Here is a 19,425-nt window from a genome sequence, read left to right as displayed (position 1 = left end):
AGACCAAGTGAGAGAAGGTGGACATTGAAAAAAAAAAATGATGGAGCAGAGGAGCTGGTAATGGATTGGATGGAATGGCAGCCAGAATCTTAAACTGTTACATGTACTAGCTTGCGTTACCCCCACACCCCCTATATGCCTTCATGGCATGGTGCTATGCACAGGGGAACACTTTACTTTTTTTTTTTTTTACTTTACTAGCTTGCAACTCCATTAGAAATTGTCTCCCTGATGGTGCAGTGGTAGCATCACTGCCTTGTAATGAAGGGGTCCCAGGTTCGATACTCGGTAGAGACACATAGTGGTTCTGATCCCACTTTAAACTGTAGATCCAGTCCCAATTAGGCTTACTGTGCATAAAGTGGACTTGAAACACCAAATCAATCAACCAACCAATCCATTAGAAACTACAAACTGCCAACGTGTGTGTGTGTCAAAATAACATCAGGTGCACTGACAAGTGCAGACTACCCACATGTGATAATCAGTGAGTGGTGACACCTATTAAGAAGATGATGATGATGATGAATATAAATAATAAATCTTGTAAGTGAAACTTATGCAATCTATGTCAGTATATAAACAATATAATAAAATTTTATTACTATTATAAGGATTTTATTAATATTATTACACTTAACCTTTTGCCGCCCAAGGCCTTTTTCACATGTAAGCCTCTATTGCCCGAGCCGATTTTGAGCAAAATGCAGAGTTTCAATTAAATGAGTGTAGATCGGAGGCTAATTGCCCTAGAGAGATGAGTGATATACCGTTGTACGCGGAATGAACCAGAGATTCAGACTATATGAATTTTTTGCAAATTCGGCGTATATGTGGCGGGGAGGAGGGGGCTAACTCTCAAAATTCCAAAATTTCGGAAAAAAAATATTTGGTTCCCCCTCCCTCCCCCCAAGAAAAAAGTACATGACAGTGACGACATGCACATGGAAATGATCGCTAACATGTAAGGAACACAAACATATTTGCATTATTATCATATGACCAATGTAACTTGAGTTGTACCCCCAAAAGGAATGGTCGGCACGCCACTGATTCAAGCTTCAAAATGCAGCGGTACCTTGAAATTACTATAGCTCAGAAACTAAATGCCCTAGAGATATGAAAGATATACCGTTGTACGCAGAATGAATCACAGATTTAGACGACATATAATTTATGCACATTCGGCGTATATATGGAGAGGGAAAGGGGGGAAATCCCCTTAAAATACTTTTTTTTAAAAAAAATGGGGTTTCGCCTTCCCCCCGCCCCCCCGAAAAAAGGATATGAAAAGTTCAAAATGCACATAGAAATTATCGCTGGCATGTAAGAAACAGAAAAATATTTGCATCATTGTCGTATGACCAATGTAACTTGAGTTGTACCCCCAAAAGGAATGGTCAGGACGCCACTGATTCAAGCTTCAAAATGCAGCGGTACCTTGAAATTACTATAGCTCAGAAACTAAATGCCCTAGAGATATGAAAGATATACCGTTGTACGCAGAATGAATCACAGATTTAGACGATATATAATTTATGCACATTCGGCGTATATATGGAGGGGGAAAGGGGGGAAATCCCCTTAAAATACTTTTTTTTAAAAAAAATGGGGTTTCGCCTTCCCCCCGCCCCCCCGAAAAAAGGATATGAAAAGTTCAAAATGCACATAGAAATTATCGCTGGCATGTAAGAAACAGAAAAATATTTGCATCATTGTCGTATGACCAATGTAACTTGAGTTGTACCCCCAAAAGGAATGGTCAGGACGCCACTGATTCAAGCTTCAAAATGCAGCGGTACCTTGAAATGACTATAGCTCAGAAACTAAATGCCCTAGAGATATGAAAGATATACCGTTGTACGCAGAATGAATCTCAGATTCAGACGATATATAATTTATGCACATTCGGCGTACATATGGAGGGGGAAAGGGGAGAAATACCCTCAAAAATACTTTTCTTAAAAAAAATGGTGTATCCCCCCGCCCCCAAGCCCCGAAAAAAATGTCAAAATGCACAAAGTGCAAAATTTATGCAAATTTGGTGTATATATGGAGGGGGAAGGGAGAAAACCCCCAAACATTATTTTAAAAAATTGTCACTTCACCCAAAAAAATGTCCTCGCACTTGGGCACAAAGCGACACCTACGCACAACATTCACGGACGAAAAGCTAGAACGTAATAAAAAATGAGCGCCAATTCTTGCAGTTGCTTGAAATTCTATTTTTAGACAATGCTGGGTAACCCCTGTTGCCACTTGTGGACACTTGTGCTAAAAAAAAACAAAGGTTTCCTTCAGCGTGCTTCGAAATTCCATTCTCACAACGCAGATTCAACAACCAGTCTTCCCCCTGCCCCTCCCCCCCCTGCTTGCGCCCTCACGGAAAACTTTCATTTTGACATCGGATACTGATAAACAAGCTTCCTTCGAATGCACTTAGCAGGAGGGAGTGAAAAGCATTGCTTTAGAACAACAAAGCCGGTCTTCCTTTGTTGGCAAAAAATTGACATTGAAAAGAGACGCAAAAGAGAAGTCCCTTTTCCCGCCTTTCCCCCTCCATTTTCATGAAGACAAAAAAAATTGCAAAAAACCATTTCTCTTAAATACATGTGTTAGGAACAATATAAAAAAATAAAATCGAAATTCTAGCCAAAAATAGAAAAGTTATAACGTAAAAACTACGACCTTGACACAGCATCTCGATCGAGACCCTTGGTTCCGTAAGGGTTACTTTTGGGTATCTCGTTCGAGACGCTTGGGCGGCAAAAGGTTAATACAATTATTATAAAATAACATTGAATTTAATAAGTCTGATGAAATTAAATTTATTTATTGAAATATTGTGATTAATTTATATGCTTTTTATAAAAAATATGAAAAACCATTATTTTTCGGCTATGGTTACTAATTCAATAATATTATATAAAAAGCAAAGAGTTATGAGATGGCCACGGTGGTTCAGTCGTGCTAACGCGTCTGACTACCATGCTAAAAATCCCAGGTTCGATCCCCGGCCGGTTCAAATCCGGGAATTTTTCTAATGTTGGAAGCGGCCCCGGCACCTGCCCACCATCAAATGACATGGGTACCTGGGGGAAACCCTGGGGGGGGGGGGGGGTAAAGGCGGTCAAGGGCATGATGCTGATCACATCACGAGATCAAGAAAGTGTGGGGCGTTACCCCGTATACGCCTTCATGGCGTGGTGCTAAGCACAGGGGAACACTTTACTTTTTTTTTTTTTAGTTATGAGATGCTATCACACATTTTCCAGTTCCAGGCATCCACACCTTGAAAAAAAAATCATATGAGAACCCATCCCCCCCCCGAGTGGTACCGATTGCCTCAATTTGAGGTCCTGGCTCCCGGACTAAAATGCGTTAAGAGTAAGTTCGATTTTCCTGTTTGACACTTACAGCAGTACAACACACCTGGTTGGGAGAGACCACTAAACTGAGACGTGACCAGTGATGTGTTGTTTTCTTTAACCCCCGCAGGAAATACAGTGGCACGACAAACGGTGTCCACGCTGCCAACTTTTAAATGTTTCATTATCTCTGCAGATATTTGGTGTAGGAAGGTGAGACCAATTCTGTTATCCATAATTTTACCTCTACTTTTCATTTCGCCAGAAAAATCATGCATGTTCCATACAATTTCTGAATTTTCTGTATTGTGCATATCCCCTCATTTTGTGAGTCCCTGACGTGGGTACATTTCCATGCAAGTAGATTTTCCATATTTTGTTTCGTGTTGAAACAAAGTTAGATGAGACACCCTGTATATTATGCAAACTATTACAAGGTGTGGCTATTAAAAAATGGGACTGATGGTATAAATTCCTTTAATGACAAACAATACATATTACATCGTATCACCTTGAATGTACATCCATTCACTGTCCATACACTGCTGCATCTGCCACTGTTTGAAGCAGTGTTGCCATTCTGCAACTGTCACCTTGTTCATCAACTCTGTCATTTTCAACTTCACCACCACCACAGACTGTAAATGGGTTCTCTTGAAGGCAGTTTTTACTTTCGGGAAAAGAAAGAAGTCACATAGGACTAAATCCGGCAAGTACAAGCACTGGAATGCATTTATCAGCCATAAACCGCTTCACATACAGGGTGTTGTGGACTCGCGCATTATCGTGATGCAGCATTCAGGTGTTGTTCTTCCAGAGATCCAGCCATTTCCTTCACACACGCACTCTTAGTCAAGTCAAAACCTCGATGTAGTAGTGATGAGTAACTGTTTGACCCTTGAGCACCCAATCAATCATGCTAATTTCACCGATTTTCTGGATATTTTGTACAGTTTTTGATGTCACAGGCCTACCTAAACGTTGATCGTCTTCCATCTCTTGTTTACCCTCTTTAAACCTTTTGTGCCATTCAAAGATGCATGTAGGTGACATGGTATTGTCCCTATACACCACCCATAGAAATTGAAGACCGGGACGCCTTGCCTCTCAGAGGGAGGTGCATAATAAATATATAGAATCAATAACAATTGTTGCGATAAACCAGGTCAATTTTTCAGGACACTCCACTGCAGGTTCATGAGTCAAACCTTAGTGCAGTGTGCCAATTCCATTCATGGCCCAAGGTGTCATTCCTCTGAAGAGAGGCTTCGACTTGGACCCTGTGGCTCTGTAGCAGACTCAGTTCCTCCCTGGTACCATTTTGGTATTCTGCAGTGAAGTATTCTTACACAGGTTATTCTTTTCTTGTGTAGGCACTCTTGGTGTTCAATATCTCAGATTTGTTCAGGCTTGTTCTAACGTTGGAAACACAGGTTTAGGTTCGGTCAGGGCCAGTGGTAGAAAACAATGAAAGTAGTTCAGACACCAGCCCATTTTTCTCAGGAGCCACATTTTTTGTTCAAATGTGGACCAAGAAAGCCATGAATCCAACTAAGATAACCTATGGAATGTGATCTTAAAATATTTAATTTATTAAATAATACAATATTGGATTAAAAGTAATTAATTGTTGAGCCTGAGTGGCCTTCCTAAAGAAGTCTCAACTGGTAACAGTATGAATAACTATGCAATACATTCTAATATGTGGTCGACTACCATATTGCTGCAGGTTTTAAAATTCGGCTAGCAACAGTACAAAAATTTATAATGGCATGTTTGTTATTATGTAATAATAATGCACATGATACAGAAAACAGACAAACGTTAAAAATACACACACTGCACTACACTGGTCGACGATTGCTAAGGAACAAACACGTTTTGACCAATAACTTTGACTACATGATCAGGGTGCAACAAGTGAGCAATATATAAGTACAGATATCAGTTAAGGTTTATTGAGGAAAGATGATAGGGATTCCCCATCAACCAAAGAAACCTGACGGCATAAACAAAACCAGCATAAGCAAAACAAAGTGAGGAAAACACATGAATCGCAACTTGGCATGTGTAGAGTGAGTCCAGAGGAAATCAGTATGGCATGTGGCCACCGCGGACTGCACAGCAAGCTGCACACCTGTTCTGCATGCTGTCGATGAAAGCGTTCGAGAGCACAAGGGGTATATTGTCCCATTTTTCCTGAAGTGAAGTTTTCATCTCCTGGAGGGTATGGGGTGGGGGATTCCTTTGTGCAACCTGCCTTCCGAGAGCATCCACGCATGTTTGATGGGATTGAGATCCGGTGAATATGCAGGCCAGTCCCTGCAGGTGATGTTTTCTCTTTCCAGTGTGTGTGTCACTTGGACAGTTCTGTGTGGATGCGCATTATCATCCATGTAAAGAAAGTCAGGGCCCACTGCACCACGAAAAAAACGAACATAACCTTCCAGGATCTCGGTAGAATACCGTGCTCCAGTAACGGATCCTGCTGCGAAGATGTGCAGTGGTGTTTTTCCATTTTTCATTATGCCCCCATACCTATCACGTTCACAGATGTGCTGTGTATGATATCGTGTTCCACGTTCTCTCCACACCATTTGATGTCCAGAATCACTTGTCACACAGTACCGCGATTCATCGGAGAACATCACATTTGCCCATCTGTCTTGGTCCCAGTTAGGATGCTGCACACACCAGTGTAATCTGGCACGACGGTGAGCTGGTTTTAATGGCACACACTTAACTGGCTTCCGGGCATACAACCCACCACTATTCAGTCGTCGTGTAATGGTTTTGGGGGACACGCGGACCCCTGAAGCACCGACAAGGTCTTGAGCAATTTGGTCTGGAGTGGCAGATCGATTCCTTATTGCCGCCTGGACGATGTACCGATCCTGGCGAGCAGTTGTACACCTTCCACGACCTCCACCATGCATACGCAAAGCTGTTCCTCTGGTACGAGTAGATTTCTGAAGTCTGGAAATGACACTTTTCGATACCCCCATAACACGTGCCACTTCAGTGACACTTCGCCCTGACTCCACCTGACCAACCACTCTGCCCCATTTGTAATCACTTAAATGTACTCTTCTCGCAATCTTCCTACACGCTTCTTCTGTTGCACACCAGTATTGCACTGCCCAACGGCCTCTACCATGTTTGACTGTCTCCCGTGGGTACCACCTCCTGCCACAGCACTGCAGTCTTTTCCTGATAACGATGCTCCAAGCGCACACGTTCCTTTCTGAATAGGCACAGCGATACCTTGCTGCCCTCTACTGGTCTCTTTCTGGCAACAAACTGACACGGAGTTGTGTATGAAAAATATATGGGTCAATATGTGTTTGTTCCTTAGCAATTGTCGACCAGTGTAGTTTTTCCGCCATTAAGTGAACTCGTTGAAATATTACATTTTTAGATCTGCATTTTTCTATCCTTGATCAAGGCTACATTTTTTGTTGAAGTTTCTATGATAACAGTATTTTACCATTTTACAATATACCAGTTACTTGCTTGGTCATTTATTTCCCAATTTCTGTATTCATACCTTCCCTTCTGCAGGAATGATACTTGAATGTAGAAATACTTTACAAATATATGCAGAGTAATTAAAAAATTTGGCATTTAATCATTGTCTTTAAAGTATTTGTTCTATTTACAGATTATACTGACTTGATAAGTGAGCTGAACAAGATACCGGCAAGATCAGACACACTAAGAATTCGTCAGAGAAAAGCCAGCATCGAAAAGCAGTTAGCTAGACTGGACGAAGGAATCAAAATTTTTTCAAGACCAAAGGTTTATGTAAAAGTTGGGGTTTAAACTATCATTCATTCATTGACTTGTATTTTGGTTGTTCATTTTTTTGTTTTTTAATGAAAAGTGTTACTGTGTATCTGTTCCTTGCTGATTGTAAGACTGAATTATTTTTGACGTGCATAACCCAAATGTAAATAAATTTCGATTACATTAATTGATACGTATGTGTCCAATTTAATTTAGTTTCTAATGTTACCCCTATAAATATATTAATAACTTACGTTTTGCAAGTATCTAGGTATCTCCTGCGACGTTTCGGGACGCAACTGCTCCCTTCCTCAGGCTGCTCACGTTTAGGTTATGTATAAATCATAACCACGTCGACCTCTCCATAGGTACAGGATATAGGATTGGTAAAAGGTGTGTGGTTAAAAAACAATAAAAATCTAAAACCTATTACAGGTGCACGTCATACTACCATGCTGTTTCCCCGATCAGCATGAGCAGCCTGCGGAAGGGAGAAGTTGCGTCCCGAAACGTCGCAGGAGTTACCTAGATACTCGCAAAACGTAAGTTATTAATATATTTATATTAAATTTGTGAGTAATTCGCACAACTTTCATCATGAATTTGAGAATATGTTAGCCCTTTAAAACTTAAATTTTTCCTGAATTTATCAGGTCATTCGTTGACACAAGAGTTGGATTCATATTTGATTTTTAAATTATAGATTTTCACATCATTTTGACAAAGGAAGTGTCTACCAGTCATAAAAGTCTAGAAATCAACACATAGGTCAAGAAGTCAATAAAAAGTCATAAGAAGTCAAGAAATTATACTTTTGGTCAAGCATTTTTACTATCACAATGCCAGCTGGCCTCCATGGTAGAGTGTTTAGCACATCGTGCTATGATGCCAGGAGTCCCAGGTTTGAATCCCAGTCTGGACATTTGTGAGTGTCCATCATTTTCATCATGTCATCACTCATCTCCATCTTCGCAGATTAGCCAAAGGTGGCACAAAAAGTGAAGTAAAATAAAGCAAATCAATCTATTGCTATCAAAATGACTGATCGATTTTTATTTTACTTCACATTTATGCCCCTTTGACTAATCGCGAGATAAGATGGATGAATGGACAATCAGAAAGATATAGGGATGACAACATGACCCCCAGATAAGATCATACTGGCTGAGAGTCCGGACGCCAGAATCTCTGCCAAATGCAGTCCAGGGTGCATTTTAATAGATAAAGCAAGTCTAATTCTTGTTAAATACTGCTTCAGTTTTCATCTTAACTGCCTTTTGGTAGCGGCATTTTATTAATTAAATATTAATTTTCTTAATTGGTTTTCCAACTTTACCTACGTAGTTGTACCGGGGTGTTCAAAAAAATGTATACGCACTTTAAAATTGAATAGCTGCTATATTATTGTGAGTATTACAACAATACAAAGGGAAAAGTTACAACGTAGAGACAGTTTCTGCGTGCAATTACAATAAGTGCTCAAACTCACCAGCCTGCGAACGCTTTTGCACTCGATGCTGTAGTAGCCACAGGATTGCTTCACAAGCCATTTCAATTTCATGGCATGGGTCCACTAGTGACCGTGGCTTCTTACTGTACACTACGTCCTTGACGGTCCCCCACAAGTTAAATTTTTGGGGATGGGGTGTAAATCAGGTGAACTTCCAATACCACTTCAGAATGTTTTTCATGCCTCGAATGACAGCCGTGTTTGCGCCATCGCTGCACTTTCTCCACTTATTGCATCGCATTGCATTGTGCAGCACATCACGTCGCTGAACACTAACACTATCTGTTGTTTCTGAATGATAGTACTACATGTTGCACCCGTAGCCAATGTAAATTGAAGTGTATCGCATATATGACATGCTTTTATAGTATGTATACATTTTTTGAACACCCCAGTATAAATGAAGGTTAAGAAAAACGAAAAAAATGCCAAGAATTTTGGATTTGTTATTTTGGTAATTCATAAGGGGTGACCCTTTCTCAAGACAACCAAATGCCAACCTCTTTCACATGGTACATCCTAGATTGCATTTTGCAGACTAACGAGGCTCTGGTGTTGTCCCTATAGACGGTGTTAAAGATGGAGCTACTGTTAAGCATGCGCACTCATCTGGTTCTCCTCGAACATCCGGTTACGCTCTTGGTTCTATAGACGTTAATATGAAACGGTGAAGTGGAGATTCTTTTACAAGTAAAAAAGGGGTGCCAGCTGTGTAGCATATGGTTGCACAGTTCGATAAGAAACAAATTTATTGAGTCAAGTATCACTTCATAGGTTTCCGAAGGACGTCGAGAGAATAAATACATAAGAACTTGTATGTCTGAATATACTTGAACACTTTTCTCATCACAAAACAAATACATGTGGTTTAGTCTGATTTAAATCACCATTTTATTGTGAAGAAATCAGAACAACGAATTATTATATTTCGTTTGTAGCCTACTTGTGTATGATCAATTGTATGAGATTATGTAAGTCTGTAGAAAAGATAGACCTGTAATTAGACTATAATTAGTGCTGCCATCTACCCTCGGGTTTGAAAATGTACAATGCAAGTCGAACTATCGTTGAACACTTTAAATGTGTCACAGCACTTTCGTTATTTTTAAAGAAGAAATGTTGTTTTTTAATAATCTGCACTGCAGTTGCTCATCCAAAGCATTCAACAAGTTCACTTCTTCACGGTAAAATTTGAAGAAATACTTTTCTTGACTTGACTTTTCTTCTGTGGCGCTTTTGACTATCGTCAGTCTGTAGTGCTATCACCGCACAACTGATGAAAACGAGTGCTCATTTCTTACTTCGTATACTTGTAAACTGTATTGCAAACAACGGGGACTGACCTAAACTGGACATTCCGGGGGAAACAATGTTTATGTTTACATTTTTTACACGGTTTGTATGTTTGTGATTAGTCAAAAGTGGCAGAAAAGCGAAGTATTTGGTCTAGGAATTAATTTGTGGGCCTGGACAAGAGATGGCGTAACGAGCGTATCGTCCCATAGTTCCGTGTAGCTACACATGCGTTGAAAACTCCTGTCAGCGCACATCGTTCATAGTATAGGGCAGTTGATTGACGCATCAACAACAGCATTTTGTAGTCAACTGAACATGGTGCAGTTTGTGCCAGATAAAGTGTTTTTGCGGGGTGTTCTGCTTCATTACTTTAACATGCAGAAAAGTGCTACCAAAAGTCATCATATTTTGGTGGAAGTGTATGGTGACCATGCGCTAGCTGAGCGAACGTGTCAGAAGTGGTTTGCACGGTTTAGAAGTGGTGATTTCGGCCTGGAAGACCAAGAGCGACCTGGATAGCCAAAAAAATTTGAAGACGAAGAATTGAGAGCATTGCTCGATCAGGATTCGTGTCAAACGCAGGAAGAACTTGCAGAAGCATTAGGCGTTGATCAAAGAACAGTTTCCAAACGCCTCAAAGCCATGGGAATGATTCAAAAGATGTCACATTGGGTTCCACATGAATTGAAAGACAGAGACGTTGAAAGACGAAAAACCATTTGCGAATTGATGCTTCAAAGACAGAAAAGAAAGGGGTTTTTGCATCGCATTGTTACTGGTGATGAGAAGTGGATCCATTACGAGAACCCGGAACGAAAAAAGGCCTGGGTGAAGCCAGGTGAACCAGGTCCATCACAACCGAAACGAGATATTCACTGTGCAAAGGTTATGCTGTGCATATGGTGGGATATGAAAGGTGTAGTGTATTATGAGCTGCTGCAACCGGGTGAAACTATTAATGGAGAACGTTATCGATGACAATTAATGCATTTGAAGCAATCTCTGGCCAGGAAACGACCAGAATGGGAGAACAGACATGATAAACTTACTTTTCAACACAATAACGCTCGCCCACATGTCGCAAAACCGGTCAAAACCTATTTAGAAAATGTCGGATGGGAAGTTTTACCCCACCTGCCGTATTCACCAGACGTTGCTCCTTCGGACTACTACTTGTTCGATTGCATGAATAACGATTTGATTGGACAGCAGTTCACTTCTTCAGAAGATATCGAAAAATGGGTCTCTGACTGGATCGCTTCAAAGGATATGGACTTCTTTCGCCATGGATCCGTAACTTGCCTGACAGATGGGCGAAAGTGGTGGCTCGCGATGGACAATATTTTTCTTAAGGTATTTATGTATTTTGTGTTTGAACTACAGCTTCAATGTGTGCGTAACAACCGCACGAATTAATTCCTAGACCAAATAAAATAAACCAAACAATCAATCAATACAGGTTGAAATATACAGTTATAATTCTATGCAAGTACCACTTTGAAGGAACCAATAAGCATACAGATGCTTGAAATTGTAACAATTAAAAGTTGGTTTCACTCCAATTACATGAATTTACCGAAAGTTTTACTTCAAAACAGGGGTTCCAAAACTTTGTCGTTTCACGGCACCCTTAGCGTTTCAAGATTTTTTCCATGGTGCCCTTAGTGCTTCAATTTTTTTTCCATGGTGCCCAAGTCAGAATGTAGACCTAACACTTGCAACACTCTGTTAGTGTGGTTAGGTTGCTTGCCTTAAGTTAAAAAATAAACACACATTTCAAATTCAGAAACATTTTACACAAAAAGGACTAAATTAGCACATACATTGGAATAAGTGTCACTACAGTGAATATATTAGAACATTTCGCGGCACCCCTGGAGGCTCTTGATACAGATTGAACAGGGGTCCTGGCTTTGAATCCCGGCCTCAGCATGGCTGTTCCTTGTGAGTGCCCCTTCACCAATTTCATCCTCATTTCGTGATTAGCCCCAGGGTGCCGTGGTGCACACTTTTGGAACCACTGCTTGAAAACATTCAAGGAATACATCTGAATAATATACAGTGGACAAAATAGATGCTATGTAATCACAAAATTCAGTTTACACAAAAGACTGAAATTTTTACAAATTTTTCATAATTTCCAGGATAATTAGACTCGTGAAATTGTCATGTGGTATTTTTGCAGACCTCTAACTCACTCACTCTCTAGCCTTCTTAAACCCGAAGGTTCATGGCTGCAGCAACACAGGCCTTCCATCTGTCCCTATCCTGAGCAAGATCTATATACCCTTTTCCATCCCTACCGATTTCCTTTAGGTCCATCTCAACGTTATCCGTCCATCTTCGTCTTGGCCTTCCTACAGGTCTCTTACCATCAGGTTTTCCACCAAGAATCCTGTAAACTCTTCTTTCCTCTCCCATTCGTTCCACATGGCCTCAGAAAAACAAAAATGCTGGAAATGAATTGGCTGGTATGTCATTCCTCCTCAAGACTAAATTTTGAAGATACTTTAAAAGAATATTGCAAACTGCAATCAGCAGTTTTGTTTTTCTACTTTAATAAATTATTCCAAAATGGGTTTCATATTGTACCTTAGTAATATGGGGGAACAGGCAAGAAGAAGTACAGAGACAGCTTGATAGTTTGAGTGAGGAAATCAGAAGAGCAGGAATGAAATTCAGTGCAGAATAGAGCGAGGTGCTAATAACAACAAGAAACAGAGCCAGAAATTAACCAAGAATGAAGATGGACACGGAAGAGTTGAGGGTATTGGACAGCTTCAAATATCTAGGAAGCATAATTGGGAGAAGTGGAAGAATAGATGAGGAGGTAAACAGAAGAGAACAAATGGGTGGTAGACTCTATCAAAGCATTCGAAGATTAATACGGAACAGGGATGTACCTATGAAATGCAAGAAGGTAATATGTAACACATCCTATGTGCCAATAATTACGTATGGAGTCGAGACTTGGACAATGACAGACAGAGACAAGAGAAAGATGCAGGCAGTGGAGATGAAATTTTTAAGGAGTATATTGGGGAAGAATAGAAGAGATAGAATAAGGAATGAGGAGATCTGACAGACAGTGGGGGTGGTGAAGTTTCAGGACAGGATAGATCAGGCACAGATGGGATGGTTCGGGACACATGAAGAGGATGGATGCAGAAAGACTACCAGTAAGAGCTTACAATACACAGAGAGTGGGAATAAGGCCAAGAGGAAGATCAAAATCAGATAGCGGAGAATGTTAGGTGAAGAGGACAAGATTGGAACACCGTGGAAAGAGAGGAGTGGTGGAAGACCAGGAAAAATGGAGAGGTTTGACTTCTATGACGACTCAGCCAGAGGCAGGAAACTGCAAAGGATTATGATGATTGTTAGGTTTTTTCATTAAGTTAATCATAATCAGGGATAGAAAAAACTTAAAATAATTCAGGTGCAAACCCAATTTTCTCAGGAGCAAGACTTTTTTTTTAGGGGGGTGGGGGCAAATATGGTCTTAAGTAAGTCATGAATACAACTAAGATAAAAGCTACACATTTTGAAATGTGACCTTAAAACATCTAATTTACTAATTAATACAAGATTGGATTAAAAGTAATTAATTCTTGCACCAGAGTGGCCTTCTCAAAGAAGGGTCTACTGGTAACAGCATAGAAAATATATCGCCACAGATTTTAAAATTTGTCTAGGAATATTGCAAAAATTTATAATGGCATGTTTATTATTTTGATTTAATGATACACGTGATACAGAAAACACACAAACATTCAAAAAACAACAACAGAAAAACTTATTGTAAGAGGTGCATACTGAAAGTAATGAACAACAATATTTCATGAACAGAGCTTTTGTTTTATTAAAGAAAATCATACATCATCATAATCTACAGACTTTTCTTTAGTTTTCAACAGTGTCTCCATTTCCTTGCATGCATTTTTACCACCTTTGTGGAAGCTTGAAGATGCCCTGACGGTAGAACTTCGTTCCAGCTGCTTTGCAGACAGTGTCTGTATGTAACTGTTTGAATTTGATTTTGAATTTAAAATTTTGGGTGCGTCTGCACTTAGGCTATTTTGCACCCGTCACGTTGTACAGGGTCCAGTCCCTTACCAGAACTAAAATAACTGTAATGTTGTGTAACTAAAATATTCTGACTTCGGTTAAAAGCTGAGGCTGTAAGAGGACACTTAGCACACATAAGGATAAAACACACACAGTACAAAGATTATAGTGACTGTAGGTCCAGACCTCAGTGTCTTATTAGTCTGCAAAATGCAGTCCAGGGTATACTATGTGGAAGTGAGGTTGACAATTGGGTGTACTATGTGGAAGATCACCCCTTATACCAGTATGTAACGGTTTGTCCACAAAACCGAACAGATCATAGTCAGAGGGTGCAGTGTTAGGCAGTGGCGTAGCATGGGCATTTCGGGTGGGAACGCCAAGTCCGAAGGAAGGGTCGTGGCCTCCCCGATGGCGCAGTGGTTGCGTCGTCGCCTTGTAATCAAGGGGTCCTGGGTTCAATACCCGGTGGAGATACAAGTGGTTCGGATCCCACTTTAAACTGTAGGTCCAGTCCCGATTAGCCTTACTGTGCATAAAGTGGACTTAAAACACCAAATCAACCAACCGAAGGAAGGGTCGGCCCTTTTTTGCTTAATAATTTACTTACGGAATTAGTCGCCACAGGTGTTGTTTATTTGCCTGAAGTCAGCTGGGTTTTCAATAAAACATCATCTATGCATGTTTTAGCTAGAAAATGAGATGCCTCACTGAGCAACAAATGTTTTGAACTCTGGTGTTTTACATTTTTGGTATGACGCAAGTCATTAGAAAACCTACCTGAATCACAAGCACCTCTGAACGACAGTAGACGTAATTGTTGTGGGTGATCCAACTACAGATTGATTTGGTTTATTTTACTTCGTTTTTCTACCACTTTTGGTTAATCGCGAATATGAATATAAGTGATGATATTTATGCAGTTGGTGAAGGGACACTCGTAAAGAACAGCCGTGCTAACGCCGGGATTCAAACCAGGGACCTCTGTCGTCTTGGCGCGCTGTGCAAAACACTCTGACATGGAGGTGGGTGGATGATCCAACTATCGTACACTTTACTGACGTAACAGTGCCGAGTAGTAATTTAGACCACTGTTTATTGCATCTTGGAATGGTGATAAACATTTTAAAATAATTTTGTCCACAGACCATTCGATGTTAAGAGTTTTCAAATGAATGATAAACATTTCCATTGACACAATATCAAGCAGTTAGATACTAACGAAAAAATAGTAATAATAATAATAATAATAAAAAAAGAATAGTTTTGCGGGTTAAGTTGTAGAGCAGGCACAGGCTGAACTTCTACCACGAGGACTTCACCAACTTATTTGACAAAAACTGTGTTGATTTTTTAGTTTATAATACACATCACTGTTCATGCGATAAATTATACAATGCACTGGTCATTAAGAAATGGTATATTTGAGTTTGGTAAAGTTACGTCAGTCAATATTGCGTATTGTAGCATCACATAGCACGAGCGCGAAGAACCGGGTAGAAATTCTACCGCTGTCATCTGCTTCAGAAGGTAGGAAGGGTCACATGAACCAATCACGTAGCTTTCTGCTCCATACGCTGGCGTACAAGAGAACATTTGCATATGCGTGCTGTAGAGATCCAAGCCTGTCCAAGCTTTCCCTCCAGAAAGACAACAAGGAATACAGAGTTCTTTACACCGAACCTGCCCGGCGTCCAGGCAGGAAAGGTATTGAAAAAAATGCTGGAACGAGTGTTGTTAGTGGAGCGTTGCAAGTGGATCGCGAAAAATAGCTATTATAATGCCATGAAGGTCAAACATATATGAAATCAATCAAGATTTACTTTATATTTACAGCATTTACATATTTTTGAAATTTTAAATCCGGGAACGCCAGGCGTATGGGCGTACTATAACGCTACGCCACTGGTGTTAGTACTGTAGGGAGGGTGAGGCAGAAGTTCCCACCCCATTTTTCAATTTCCTCCCTGGTGAACTGAGCAGAGTGCGTGTGTGCATTATTGTGTTGAATGATAATTTTCTTTCCAGGGCGTTTATCCTGCAATGCACGATGGAGCTTGTGAAGTGTTTGGATATAACAGGGAGCATTTATGGTTACCCCAGGTTCAAGAATTTCAACCAGAATGCACCCCTCTGCATCCCAGAAGATGGTGCCCATAACTTTGCCAGCAGATGGCACTGTCTTTGCTTTATTTTTTGCCGGCGACGTGGAATGGTGCCTTTCCATGCTCTTTCCGGTTCATAATGATAGAACCAGCTTTCATCACCGGTCACAGTACTATAAAATATCACCTTCATTGCGATATCTCTGAAGAAGTTCTTGAGCCGTGTTTTTTCGCTGCACTTTGTGGCCTGCCATCAATAAACGTAGGACCCAGCAATCTTGCAATCATTTCCTGCACTGCACTGTGTCCTATCTCAAGTATTGCTGCAATTGTATCCACAGTGACCCGTCTGTCTTCTTTAATAATGTTGTCAACTCTTTCCATGTTGAATTCCGTGGGGGCAGTTCATATGCGACCACTCCAAGGCTGATCTTTGATGCTCGTGAAACTGTATCTTCTAACACTGCTAGCACCTATGAATACATCTCCATACTCATGCTGAACTCTGTTCTGAATTTCAGCAGCAGGAATTCCATCTTTAACAAGGAATTCAATCACAGCACGTTGTTGAAACGAAACATCACTGTCAGCCATTTTGAAACAACTGCCTGCACTCACACAACTGAAGCAGTAAAGTCTGTATTTTGTGATAATTTACTTCGTTTTCGTGTATTGATTGATTCTGATTTTTGAAAATTTGTTGCTCATTACTTTCAGTAGGCCTCTCGTATTTGTTATTTTTTGAAAAATTGGAATGGAAATTTCCATAAGTAACATCAAAATAATAAATATATATACAAGGTTTGTACTGAAAGAGTCAAGTGATATTACGCAAGGCCAGAAACCACTATTTTTATTCTACCCATGGTAATACATAATTTGGACCTTGTTGTGACTTTTCCACAAAATCCAGATTGGTCAACACATTTACGCCATCGTAATGGCAACTGGATAATGTCACTCTTGTAGAAGCCCATTTCGCCACAGGCGAACCTAATCCTTCACATCATTATCAAACTTGGTATCCTGAATGCTGTGCTTCAACGGAGTAAACAAGTGAAAGTTGGATAGTGCTAAGTCTGGGATGTAAAGAGGGTGGGATCATAGCTTCCAGCCCATCTCTTCAATTTCCTATATTGTGCATCCAGCTGTATGGGGACGGGCATTGTCATGTTGCAAAATGAAGTTGTGCTTGTGGTAACCAGAGTCTTTATGATGTCCATTGTTCAGATAATGTGCAATTTCTCATACAGTTATCCTCCTGTCACTTTGGATAATCTTGTCAATCTGGTCCGTATTGTTGTACGTGGAAGCTGTTTTGGGTCTCCCACTATGAGGCTTATCAACAATGACTGTGTTACCATCTTTGAAATGTTTCATCGACCTTTTCACTGTACTGTAACCCATGCAGGCATCTCCATAGAAGTTCTGTAAACACTGATGAATTTATGCAGCTCCAACGTTTTCACTTAACAAGAAATTCCACATAGTAAGTTGACGAAATGAACTGTCTGCAGATGCCATTTTTTCCTACCGACAGCGAAAGTGCACATGCGTTGGCATGTGTTTCATGCAGTGGATAACAGATGTGTGTACCTGCCACATGTGTTGTTTCAACTGAAATGATCAAGGCCTGAGAGTAATCGAACAAGGCTCATGACTTTCAGTACGTGCTGTGTGTGTGTATTAGAACTGAGTTTGAAAATTCAGGTGGCAGGTGAGAAATTTCAGCTGCCATGGCGACTGTGCACTCTGTATTTTTCTAACCCTGATCATGATGATGAGGATGAATGATGAATAGTAGGGGACAGATTTTTGCCTATTTTATCCGTATGTAGTAAAACATAAGTTTTAATGTTTCAAATTTATTTCATGTTTATGGAATCATAACTGATTTTTTTAGTGGCTATAAATACCTATTTTGAGAAAGATGAAGTATCACGGAATTGTGGAAATGATTGTTACAGTAAATTTCAACCTTGGTGAAAGTAATTACCACCGTACTTCAGAAAAGTCCTATTTATCGGCAAAAAGAAGATGTAATACCTCATGCAAACATCTCCATTTCCATCGATAAGGCATTCCACAGACTACTTCCATATTTACTCACAGCTGGCTCTTAACATGAGACTTGGAGGGGTGTCGTACTTGTGGCCCTCATAATCTAACTATGAAAGCATTTAGAGATGTTATTTTTATTGCTAATAGCCCTTAACCTGACCTGCCTAATCTAACTACGAAACATTTAGGGGAATTTTTGGTAATTGTAAACTCCATAATAGCTCACTATACCCTAAACAGAGAGATTCAGAAAAATCGCTTCGCACTGCACACATATAAAACTTAGATGGCAGGAAAAGCCTGCAATTAAGACGGCAGTAAATGAATGGCTGGTGGTAAGGAAAGTATTACATGGAAGTGAAAAACTATTGTCAAGCATACATGTAGTAAGTAATCGCTAAAACTCAGAAATATGTGTAAACAGACATAAATAGAAATCAAACCATGTGAAAAACATGCGTTGCATAATGAAATCACAACTAAACAAAAGGGACTTAGACCATATTTTTTTGTTACTCTTTTCTTTTTTGGCAACTTTGAGCTTTCAGTACGTTTTAGAAGGCAATGTCTTTTTTATGGAACTGAAAAAGTGGTATTTACCCATCCCTTCTATTTTTCCATGCTATTCCCTCTGGCTGTCTGTCTGTGTGTATGTTGAAGACAAGTAGGTGGCTTCAAATATCTGTATAGGGTCAATCCATATGAAATCATACAACCTGGTTGCTTGACCATTTTTAAAAAAGTTTATTTTTTGAGTGGTGTGAGCCTCATATATTGACAGTTCAGAACCACTCTTTTTTTATTTTTACTATCATCGATTTGAAGATGGCGGGCATTTTTTTATCATGGCGCGCATCATTTTCTCCATTCGTAAGCATCAGCGGCAACTTTTTTTTTCTCAGCTCTGGTAAGTCCTACGACAATGAGACAAAATCTGTGATGTTAAGCACATTATAGGCTACAATTATATTTCTGTGTAATTTTCTAAATATTATTCCTTCTTAATAAATTTTAAGGTTAAAATTGTGTATTTTAATCGCTCAAAATGACATTTTCGGACATTTTTTTGAGGGGGAAGGCAGTTTGCTTGACACTTGAATTTTTTTGCGCAAGTACCTGTGTACCAATGGAGTACGTCAAAATTATTTGAAGCTTAATACTTTAATATTTGTTTTTCTACAGGGTCATAAACATGTACTTTTTGTTAAAAAATTCCAAGTTCAGGGTTAAA

General features: G+C 39.9%; 1 protein-coding gene across 2 annotated transcripts in view; it reads left to right on the top strand.

Annotated features, from left to right (window-relative positions):
- Nucleotides 1-7,345, top strand: part of LOC146003623 (uncharacterized) — a 58,362-nt gene extending 51,017 nt beyond the window's left edge. For both annotated transcript variants that reach the window (XM_083141944.1, XM_083141945.1), the window contains exon 7: nt 7,030-7,345. In XM_083141944.1, coding sequence (XP_082998070.1) covers nt 7,030-7,190 — 161 coding nt within the window. In that variant the 3' untranslated portion in view covers nt 7,191-7,345. The remainder of the gene's footprint in view (nt 1-7,029) is intronic.
- Nucleotides 7,346-19,425: the final 12,080 nt, after the last annotated feature.

The sequence above is a fragment of the Lepisma saccharinum genome, chromosome 20 (genome assembly GCF_977018435.1).
Source record: "Lepisma saccharinum chromosome 20, izLepSacc3.1, whole genome shotgun sequence".
Taxonomy (NCBI): Eukaryota; Metazoa; Arthropoda; class Insecta; order Zygentoma; family Lepismatidae; genus Lepisma; species Lepisma saccharinum.
This window is presented reverse-complemented; position numbering and strand designations above follow the sequence as displayed.